Below are 12,232 nucleotides of genomic sequence, written 5' to 3' on the forward strand. Positions count from 1 at the left end.
AGCAGAAAAGTCAAAAGATGGGTGAAAATAATAGCTACCTTCACTACAACTGACAGGGAATTTCCAGCTTTGATTTGCAGAAGAGGAAGTTAATAGACAGAGTCTATAGAAGACTTATCCTGTGCATGTGTACAAATTGACTATCACCAGCAGCTGTAAAATGTCTAGACAACTATTCATCCTCGTAAGCCTTAGGAATTTGATCTGAAAGGTGTTCAGCATGTAACAGAAATTCAGCAGCATGGAACAGTACCGTCTCTAGATGGGAAGTAAATGTTTCAAATGAAAAATTAGAAGCCTCTAAAAACTGTGAAGCTGAGCGAAATGAGAATTTATGGTGCTATCTAGTACTGAGAGTCAGAAGGCATTGAAGATCCTTAAAACCATCATGTTTTGTGTTATTTGACTTGTATCACACACGAGGATGAATTTCTCGTGCTCGTCTGTTCATTAACTATCTGAAAATGAACAGGGCAAATAAAACTTCGGCTCCTATTTCAGCATGGAAGTAAATCTCCCCTTTAGACAACAACTTCCTACACGATGCAACGGCAGCTGTTCGTTTAAACTTTGAGAACCAAAATACAGTTCACGTACTGCACCAGTCCTGCTCAAAAGCCTCAAAAACATTTCTCTTGCAATCACAGCAAAGCAAGCAGTGGTTATTCAGTCACAGTTGTGTCAACACTTCTGAACAGCATTCCACGACCTCGCCTTAGAAATGACTGCTATGGAAATCCTTAGGAGAATAAGGATGGTCTGACATAAATCAACCGAATAAATCCTTCCACCAACTCGTCTGAATGACTCTTTGAACAATGATCTACAACAGCTCCTAACACTGATTATACAAAATCCATACAAGTGTCACAGAAATTAATCATAACAATCACAAAGTTGTGACATGAAAAATGATGAGAAGGACCAATGAAAACTGTTGTATTTCCCCCCGAGATTTAATCAACTCTGATTGATAGAGGAACTATTAGGTGCCAAAATGAAAAGCTGAAGTCAAATTAACTGCTGCCCTCTTAACAAGTCTGTCTTAACAGTGAAAGGTATCACAATGACAGAAAAATGGAGATGTTATCAGCTGAACACAGTTCACAACAGTTAACTGCAACCAACGTACAGGCAACAATTACCTTTTCAAGAACTAAGAATCTGACTTTTTTTCCAAGACACACACACACACACAAAATCTCTATGGGTCTGAAGTCTGTAATACCTTAGAGAAAATGTCTCCTTTTGTTATATCATGTCAGTTCAGTTTAAATTCTTCATCTAAGGGCCCTTCAGGCAGTTGTAAAGGCTTTCAAATCCTAAGCACAATTACAAACACAACATTCCTCACGTCTAGGCACCAACTTACACCATGGGTTTGAAAGCTCCTCTTTTTTCCCCCTAGCAGAAAAATGGTACATTTAATTTGCACTGGAACACTGAGTTTCTTATCCATTAGCACTGTTTCTGAAACAGGAATGTATAAATGGATTGATTCTTCTGCTGAAAGAAACGATTGCTGCCATGTAGAATGCATAGGCATCATACATGTGCTTGTCCTAGGAATCAGAAAGCAGTTAGTATGAGAGTCTACCTCTTGCCCTCACCCTAAACCTAGCAACAAATCCCTTTCACAGGTTTCCTTGGCTTTCCTTGTGCTCTGGCTAGTTTATCCTGATACAGGTTTTTTAACAGATTTGGTAAATAGGGCAAAATCAGGTGTGCAGTTGGTTTAGGGTACTTCCATTCAACACAGCCCAACTTACAGCCTGTGGGCAGACATTGGCCCGTAAGACACCTCTGCAGGGCTTCTACACTTGAGAGGATAATTTATTAGGCAACTAAGAAAAGGCAACCATGCAGGCCAACACTAGAGCCTGACCAGGTGGCCATTTCTGTCTGGATATGTAAGTGCTCTGAAACAGAACTGGAACCTGTTGCTCCCACCAGAATCCACTGAGAGGTGAAAGAGAAGCCTTGCATGCTCTGATGCTGCCAGTCTGAGAACTGATCACCAAGCTGGTTCCCAGCCCAGGTATGGCTGAAGATCATGCCTGGACCCTCACATAGTAAGCACAAGGGGCGATGTGATCAGAGGTGATGAACAGTCACACTGGCTTTGGAATCTTCTAATAAGTAAGTCTCTTGTTTAGACCTCTACATATGTTATTTAATACAGCATTATTTATGGCAACAGCTAAAAAGAATGCCTGAATTACTTAAGTCTCTTATAATAATGGGCCATTTTGCTGGTTCTCCGAAACGTCACTGTAACTGGCTTAATTTTAGAGGTCTACTTCAACAGCACAAACCTAACAAGCATGCTGTCCCCATTTTTCTTTCATTACTGTGATGTTTCACAAGTAGCTTCCACAGAATTTAAATCTTCATCCAAATGACGAGTTTTATGTAACACAAACTGCACACAGAAAGTGCCAGTCAAAAACTTGTTGAAGATATTCAGGGATAGGATTAATACAAAAACTCTGTTTCTTGGCTAAACAAATGCTACAGCGATGGCTGTTTTGTGAAATACTTCATAGCCTAAAATGTCTTAGAAACAGCAAGTATCAAATAGAAATGAAGGATTGCTCCACCAAGCATTCACTGAATTAACAGGTCTTGTGAGAATAATTGTTAATTACCTTTTCCTGATCACTCAGGTAGGGCTTCTCATGGTTAGTGATCTCTTGTAAATAACACCAGGAAAAACAGAACACATTTACTGCACAGTTTAGGTATTTTCCATCTGATGAAATCCAATCCTATTCACATCTATCTTAATCTAGATCTCTATTTAATACTAATTTCCTTTCTCTACCCTCCTCTTTAAAAACAGCAGATATAATCTAATCTCTTGGTGACATTTACTGGGAGTGAATGCAGACCTGCTTTCTGAAACCTACAGGACTGTATTAGTTCATTTACACTCTCCTTCCAGGAAAGTATCAAGGATGAAGCAAGCAGCATATGACTTACCTTCCTCCAAGGAGTTTTATTCTTTCCAACTTGTCAGAAGAAAACTGGTTGGGTTTTAGCTCAATTACTAATTAAGAATTGCCACCTGCTTTTAATTCGATGTACAAGAAGAAATGTGCAGACTCACAAACGCTACAGCACATAATTGCAAACTTTTGGTGCTAAAGCTTTAAATCTCTTCAACATAATGTAGAAGTATTAGTATGCCAATTAATTACAGCATATCATCAAATAGAACCAGATCTAGTCCATTTGGATTGATTATCCATTTTGTTTCAACAGCAAAGAAAAAGAGTAGAAGGAATACTATTCACATCTGAGAGATCCATTTATCATAAACACAATTGCAAGTGAGACTATGCCACAGTAATGATGTGAACAGCTCTTGAAAACAACATCATGGCTTTTTGCACTGGTTAAACTTGTACTAAAAGTTGAGTCCACTGTCATTTGAGAATGGTCATGTAGTGCTAGTTTCATTGTGAACACCATCATCATTCCTTCAGGAGATGAGTAGCTTAATCACATAAAAATAAGCAGCATGTGTGACGTCTTTTTCAACTAAGAGCTAATGGGAAGCGCTAAGGATGAACAACTTGAGTCACACTAAAGCAGTCTGGCTTCAAAACCCAGCTGACTAACCAGGGAGTTGCTGTTTCAACAGTGTTCTTATGAGATCAGGTCAGTATTTAGCATCTAGTCTTGTGAGAGTGTAAGAAGTCTCGTGCCCAGGAGAGAGCTTCAGGGATGTTTTCTCAGTGCTCACACCTTCCTCACAGGAGGAGAAGTATAAAATAATGAAGCAGGAATGCAATACAAGCTGCACACTCAAGCAACTCCCCTGAGTAAACAAATGCACTTAAGAGAAAACAAAGGAATTTTCACACAAAGCTTTTGGCCATGACCTTCATAAATTATAGATTGCCCCATCTGATTAAGTTCTTCTTTCATCAGTGATCTGGTAGCAGATAAAAAATAAGAGGTTCTGCCAAAACAGCTTGTAACATTGTTTAGGTAAGATCTGAAAAGTTTGCCCCTGTTGATCAACTTTTCTTGAAATCCTTGCCACACTTAGCAGCTGGTATCCAGATACAAAGGAACCATGGGGTTTACCTTTTTAAACTGATCAATGAACCATGAAAGATGTCCAAGCACACACTTGGTAATTGCTTTGCAAAACCAATGCAATGAGTGCAGACATCTGCCAGGCTATGTCTGTCCAGTTCAAGATCTCAACACCCTGATGCAAGCTCAGTATGTAGAGACAGGCCCCCTCCCGTGTCCAACATGGACCTGATGGATCAGCAGGCAAAGAGGGGCTAGACATGGATTCCTTTGCTGCTGGCTGTGGGCCATGAGGGCCACCTTTGTGAGGCAGGAGCAGTAGCACCTGGCCAAAATGGCCCTGAGGAGCCCTGGCTGTGGTTCAGTGCTGCAGAGATAAGGCAAAAAAATCCCCTGGGGACACCTATTAGCTCATCATGGGGAGAAAAACAGCCTTCTCCTCCCAGGCCATCTGCACAGGGCATGAGCAGCACACAGGGACTGAGCCATGATGGTCCCAGAGAAGCCCTGACAAGTGGCCATGCTCAAAGCTGCAGAGGAAGGCAAAAATCCCCAGAGCCCAGTGCCAAGCTGCCCTGGGGCAAAACTCCTTCCTGACCCCAGCACTGGCTGGTGATCGGCTACTCCCTGAGCGTGTGAGCAAGCCCTGTCTCCTACTCCCGAGGGCTGGCCATGCCTCCCACGACATGCCTGAGCCCCCTTCTCCCTCAAAGGGGAGGCAACAGCTACCACAAAATTCAGTGGCTTCATCCAGTTCAGCAGAGCTTGGCAATGGAAGGGGGATTGTGGCTTTTGTGACTCACCCGTCCTGAAGTTCCCTGAAGTTTACAAAACAACCACCAGAAAATCCCCTTTTTCAGCTGTGTCACCCCCAGACTGGACACAGGTATCTCCACTTGCATGAGAAAAAGAAAGTGATGGCAAAGGCAATGGCAACACCAAGGGATTAGAAAAGAAGACAAGGAGGGGCTGGTCACATCACCCACAGCCATCTCAGCAGCCCTGAGAGCTTGATCAGCCCTGGGCTGAGCATCTTTCTCCCGACACCTGACAGAGCACCAGCACTTGCTCCAGAGCACTGTGAAAAAGTGGCAATGGCATTAGCATAAAACAGCTTGATGGTTCAAACCATCAGCATTTCAAAGTATTGTAACCTTCTTAAACAGCTACTGATTACACTAATGAGTTATTTAACAGGCTGGGTTGCCAGTCATGTCGTTCCAACTGTTCCACGCAGGGAACCCCGCATGTTTCCTTCCTCTGTCCATGCCCCACCGCACCCCTCGGTGCTGGGGTTTGTGTTTGGTCTTTTGTTTCTTGGAAGCTTCCACAATCTAATCAACACTATTTTCTCCTTTTGGGGTTTTTAAGCTACACCATTCAAACTTTAAGGTGATTACAGTCCTTGCAGAAAACGACAGAAAATGAATACCTTTCTCTCACCCCTTCTTTGGAAGAACACTTACATCCACTTTACACTTTGGTTCCCTGCTCCTATTACTGTTTCAAGTTCTGTAAATTAACCCTTTTTAGCATTTAAGCAAGCAATACTTCAACGTGATTCTGTGATTCACCTCTCTTCAGATGCACTGCAATGGTGATGGATCCTAAAACTGTTGGTTTTTGCCCCCCAAAGGTATCTCCTAGCTTCACTAACACAACTAAGGCAATATGTGTTCCATAAAGTGGATCCCTTACAACAGAAACTGCCCTTCTTCTTCTTTGTCTGTTTCACACTTGGTTTTTTTGCAAAGAAATATGACTATTGGAATAATAATGAATACAAAATACTATTTCCATATGCAGCTTATATTGAATGGTTTCAGAATCGCCTAGAATGGGTGTTTTTATGTAGTTAGAAGTACTGTAACATTGAAAAGAAGTTGGCTTTTCTTTTTACTGTAGAACTTAAGGACATGGACCAGCTCCAACTGATGTTAAGATGAGAAAGGAGTAAAGTGATCTTAAATAAAGAAAAAGCAAGTGAAAACCACTTTTATTATAAACTCCATGGTGTTATCATCACCAAAAAACACATGAAGTTGTGAATTTGAAGTGATAAAAGGAGCTTGTAACAATTCACTTGATTAGCCAGTGGGCCCAAAAGGTTATCTAAAAAGCCTGCACTCATGTTGCTGACACGGGGAGCTCCCTTCTGCCTAAGGATAGCTTGAAGGTCCAGCCGCTTTCTCGAGGATATCGTAGTGCTGCACAGACACCTTCAGTCAGCAGTTACTATTCTATCTGTATCTCATCCCTAAAACAACACTGGGCTAACTCACTACTAACTTTCAGAAGGTATCCAGCTTTTTCCAGTTGCATGCATGGAGCAAGTCAGTGAACACGGGGGAAAACCCCAATTCATTTAGTGTTTCTAATGCTTCTTTTTCCCTATTTTTGCAGTGTTTCCCCTCTTTTTTCATGTCAGCAAATGGAGATTCTTTTCATAGTTAAAAAATTATTGCAGAAAACTAGGAAATACTATGAAGAGAAAGGTAACTAAACCATTCCTATTTTGTCACCTTCCAGCTGCCCATCGATCTATGTTACGTAATATGGCAGTTGTCACACTCTAGTACATAGGGGACAAGTGCCACAGCATTAAAAAGCCCTGTCACTGTCACCCGAGCTATGCTGTGTCTACAACAGTCACTTTCCTGGAATGAGATGGATTATGAAGTGAATGCACTTAAACCTCTCTTGTTGAAAGGCAGCTTTCACCTCCATTCCCACATCAAAAATTTGTGTGGTTTCAATGAGAAGTGAAGAGAGGAAGAGGAAAACAAGCCCATGTGGCTTTCTATATCCAGGAACACCTGCAGGCTGTAGTCACTGTATGGTTTCAGCCCTTCCTCAGTCCTATTTTATTACTTCTTGGTAAATTTGTCTTGGGAATAAAACTGTAAAGAAGGTTTTGCGTGCAGTCAGGACAGTGGTACATCAATTGATCTTAAAGGGCTTTTCCAACCTAAACAACTCTATGATTTGCACCAATATGCCTGCTGTGTTTTGTTACTGAAATGAATTATTGCAAGTCTTGATTGGCAATCACACAGCCCAGAGAACGTGGCTGTACGGGAGCGAAGTCCAACGCTGGCACTCGTTATATAGAGTGAATCGCCACAGCAGGTGAGCAATAATCACCCAGAAACGTTCTGCTGCACGTATCTGCTAACTTACATTCATGTGAAACTGTTGAAAACTGGCACCTAATTCATCTCATTGCGTTACAGAGGGAATCACCGAGCCTCCATGTTCACAAAACACTAGAAGCAGCTGCATGGAAGTTCTTGGTATGGCATTTTTCCCCCATTTGGGTCATTTCACCTCTTATGGTACACGGAGATTTTCATTAACATCAACGTATGCTTTGCACAATCTACAGCAGCAGATTGGACACTATAGTTTGAAATCATTTTAATACCTCCTTATTGTGGTTTCATGATTAAAATCCATCATTCTTGTCACAACAAAGCCAGGCAAGCTTTAGAATTCTCTGAGACTGCTGGGATAAATTAGTTGTGAGTAATAATTCCTGTTCCATGTCCTGTGCTCAGATCCTAAAGTACAACTGTACCATCTGGGCTGTAACAACAAGCCAGTTTGTGAATGATAAGTAAAGGAGGTGTATAGGGACCTGTGCTGTCTCAAGTAGTACAGCACGTTGATCACTGTGACAAGGCAACTTCCATTGCTAATAAAATGGAAGTTAATTAAGACATAGGAATGGAGATGATGATATTTTTTGTCTCAGTAGCATTTTAAGTGCCTGTAATTACTATGTATATACCTGCATGAAATTATATGCATTTATAATATTTGGCTGCTGGTAAAGAGAGAACGTTCTGTAACTTTGTTGTTCCCTTTTAATAAGACCTTAGCTTGTCATCCTTGCAATAGCAAATGTCCACATGAAGAGGAGAAGACTAAACACAGAGACAGTGGTTCAACACTTGGGTCTCCAGAGTACAAGTGTGATACTCTGTGACTATTCTAACATCTCAAAAAACATACTGGGACTTAAATGCTGAAACCCTTTCCATATGGGCAGGTGTTTAGCTTGACAGAGCCTGGGATTTTGGAGGCAATTACCTCCAGGTGGGTGCAACACAAGAACTTGCCACTCTCAGCACCTTCTGTCCTGTTCTGACAGAGAAAACTGTCCCTCCTTACTCTCTGTTCTGGCTAACGATGAAAAACACCACCATGTACGATTTATTACTTCTGTTCCCCAACCAAATGGCTGAAGGCTGCAGTAAGGATAATTCAATGTGACAGCTTTGCTCTTTGCCCAGTGGGGGCCTTCACTGAAGTGTGCCTGTGAAAGCAATTTTCATGTTGATGATGACCAAAGCCATTATGGCTCAGAGCCAAACAAGTTTAAAAAAGCAGGAGGGTCCCTGTATCACAGCCACAAGTGTCTTTCCACATCAAAGGAAATGAAATTAAGGTTACATATAGCAAACACGGTACTTGAGTCCTTTAAGGGAAAGACACATGAAGATGTTATCTGTAGTGGCATACTGTAACAGAAGTGCTCAGAAACTCTTACTTGCAGATATTAATGAGAGCCATAAAAATCCCATCACACTGGCGCTCTTAGTCAAAGGATTTGTTTTAAAGTGCTAACTACAAAGAAATAAACTTGATCATAGGAAAACAGCAAACTAGATTACATCTCAGTCCTTAAAAAAACAAAACCAGTCCAAAGAATATGCTTTTGCTGCTATTTTAATTTCCTATGATTATACAGTTGTTACTGTGCTTGCAACACAACCTTCAAGTGCTTAGGAAGCATAACAATCAGACATATAATGAGGATGATATCAGGGTCCAAGGTGGCAGAAAAGAGGAACACAGTGAGAGTGTCTTCCTATATAAGGAAAACATGTAATATAGTACATTATGAACACAGGTGTTTTATACATAAACTACAGAAAATAAATCTAGTATGTAATTCCTGCTAAATGTATAAAGTACAACAATACTTTAGCATAGTAAGAGATACTTCACGTGACAGCATGTATTGCACATGGCATTATGTGAGCTACTCTAATATATTTATATATTAACAGTTACAGTTTTGAAGTCCACTGCAAAACTAAGCTGCTTGACATATAAGAAGCTTTAAGGCCTATGTTTTTTTGAAACACATTGTAAAGCTCTGAGTCTAATTAACTTGCATTGGAAGTTAATTGTAGCTACATTGTAAGACACTGCAAAAGCCTAATTCTGATGAACTTCACTATGATGATGGAATTATTTCCAACAGTCACTGGTGTAAGTGGGATCAATACAAACTGTCATGTAAGCTTAGATTTACCCACTGGGGAAAAAATCAGAGGCTTAATTAGATGCATCTCCATGTCCTCTCCTCCACGGCAGTTTATGTTTCCAAAAACAAACACTCAATATAAACATAAGCAATTCAAACTACCAAACACTAACCACAGGGGGCCTTTTGCATTCCAATTGTAGGTCAGCAGATAGAGGGAACTTCTTCCCCATGGCAGCAGCTCTTCCCTTCCCCTTTTCAATAGCACTCCAACAGGTCCACGAAGCAGCAACCTCAAGTGGCCTGACATGCCAGAACAATTCACTGGTACACCACAAAGCATGCTCTGTAACACCAACGGTACTAAAGGTGTATACTGAGTCTGGCTGGGATGCAGTTCCTCGGGTCATCTGCTTCACTGCAGCCTGTACACTGCTGTGCTTCCCAGCTGTGGCTAGAACAGTGCTGGTAACACACCTCTGCTGTGGCTGCCACTATGCAGCACCAAGGCTTTCTCTCCACACCTTGTCCCATAAGGGCCAGGAGGATGGGGGTGAGCAAGATGTTAGGAGAGGACACAGCTGGGACAGCTGACCCCAACTCCCCACAGGAATACCCCATAATATACAACGTCATGCTCAGCCATAAAAACCCAGGGAAGGAAGGAGGGATGCTCGTGGTTACAGAGTTTCTCCTCCCTAACCTAATCTGAATCCATGAGTCTTTTTGCCTTCCATTCTCTTAACTTAGACTAGGAAAAAAGCAAGTGTATTACCAGAACTATGCAGATCTTTGCTGATGATACCCAGAGTCACTCCTGTGAAATCCTGTGGAGGATTCCTGTGGAATCTGTATCCTTAGAGATACTCAGAACTCAACTGGACGTGGCCCCGAGCAACCTGGCATAGCTTGGCCCTGTGCTGAGTGGGAATTGGACCACAAGCAATGCAGCAGCTGCTTGTTACCTGAATTGTTTCAGAGTGCTATGATCTTGTAATCTTTGCCTTGTTCAAAGCAGAGTTGTGAAAAGCCATTCTCAGCTTTCCAGCAGACTTGCAAAGGGTTTAATTTGTAGCTAATTTTCATGATAAACCAGACTGCCTGCATTCAGGTCTTGGACTACTTGTTGTCTCCCTGTCTTTTTGCCAACAAAGAGAAAACTATTAACTAGGAGTAACAGAGATTAACAGAGGTAGGTGGCTGAAAAGGTAGGGCTCAAAGTAAAAGCCTGCCATAATTCTGAATTACTCTTCCCAGTTCAGAAAACCATCCCACTAAGCACTGCTTTTATAAAGCTTGACTACTCATTGCAAGCACAGTTGTGCAGGTAAGTGGGCCTATTTTAATTCTCTGAGGATTTCAGTGAAAACAAAAGCACAACTTCTAGTGACAAAAAGATCTCTGTAACAGTAATCTGAGGCACAAACAAGATGTGTGACTTTTCAGGAGGGCTCCCTCTGCTCCAGACATATTATTGACCAGTGGGCTCAATTTGACTTAGAAGAGTTTTTCACCTCCTCCTCTGCCTGAGAGTAGGAAGACTGGAGATAAACCTTCCACTGCACAATTTACAAGTTGAAGTCATCATGTCCATAATCTAAGCCTAGCTCCCATTGGTAGAGAGATGGGAGTGCCTTGACACGATGACTAGCAGTGCCAGAACTGCCTTTTCAGATTAGGCAGGACATGTCTTGGTGTATCAGAGCAGTGACATACCTGTCAATGATGGCACACATGTCGATGGTGACATTGGCAAAGCTTCCCAGCTGCCCCTGCTCCACCGCGTGCAAATCCACCAGCTGATCATCCACGTGAATGAACTGCATGCAGCCTTGAAACGAATGCTGGAGGAGCCAGTGATCCGAGTCGTTCACCTGCACAGGGAACCCTGCAGAGCAGCACAATAAGGAGCATTACTAACTTCAGACACCACTACTCAAGCCAGTTGGGTTGGCTTTTTTTTTCATGGAAAAAAAGACATGTTTTCTAATTGGGGGAAGAAAAAGGCAAGGTGGGAAGGAAATATGACACAGTTATTAGATTATGTTGCAATTGCTATTGGCTGAAGTCACTGTCAACTATCTGCAGGAATTTAGACAGTGAAGGTGATGGCTCTTTCATTGATATTTGTCTACAGGATGGAAGCCTGCTGCTACCCTCCTCCCTCTCCCAGTACTCTTGTTGCTGGTTCTCATGACTCCTCTCTCCAGACAAAGAGTAGAGCAAAAGGATTAGTGCCCTTGGTATAATTCAGGAATCACATTCACGCTTCTCAGATTCTTCAGAGAAAAATATACTGCATGTATTCCACAAAGTGAATGTCCAGTTCAGCTTCCTCAAGAATGAGGCTTGTGGGGCAATAAATACCTCTGCTGGAAACTTTCTACAAACTTCAAATTAGCCCTAAAATCTCATGTCCTGGCCCACTGCTGAGGAATGGGAGGACATTCTGCAGTTTTTTCACTTTTTGTTCCCAATACCTTCATTTGCCTGTCTTTTTGAAGGTGGTTCACAGGAGATGAGAATGAATTAGTGTCTTGACTCAGGCTAAAAGGCAGGGAGACAGAGGATGTTTGTATGTAGCTGTTGTACTGAATGCCCTTCAGAAGTGAATGTGCCAATTTACTTGAGAAAAATGTCCCCGATAACACAGTGGAGAGTCTAATTCACTACTTATAAATCTTTAACTCCCTGAAAAGCTTCAAGGAAGTAATTTAGACCAGAATCTGTTTAAGATGAGAGGGAGAGAAACTAACAACAGTTTATTGGTAAGGAAAGTTCAAACTCTGAAAAATGCATCTTGGCTTTGCAGACTTCAGCTAGGAAGATGACTAGCCACACAGTTCTTAGACTGACAAGGGGAAAAAAAACGTCCTGTATGTCTGTTTTGGTAGCTAAAAGGGATTCAAC

General features: G+C 41.8%; 1 protein-coding gene across 1 annotated transcript in view; it reads right to left on the minus strand.

Moving 5' to 3' along the window:
* Positions 1–12,232, minus strand: part of CNTNAP2 (contactin associated protein 2) — a 908,805-nt gene that overhangs the window by 326,430 nt on the left and 570,143 nt on the right. The window contains exon 10 of the mRNA XM_061996383.1: positions 11,039–11,210. Within this exon, the coding sequence (XP_061852367.1) occupies positions 11,039–11,210 (172 nt within the window). The remainder of the gene's footprint in view (positions 1–11,038; positions 11,211–12,232) is intronic.

This window comes from Colius striatus, chromosome 5 (genome assembly GCF_028858725.1).
Source record: "Colius striatus isolate bColStr4 chromosome 5, bColStr4.1.hap1, whole genome shotgun sequence".
Classification (NCBI taxonomy): Eukaryota; Metazoa; Chordata; class Aves; order Coliiformes; family Coliidae; genus Colius; species Colius striatus.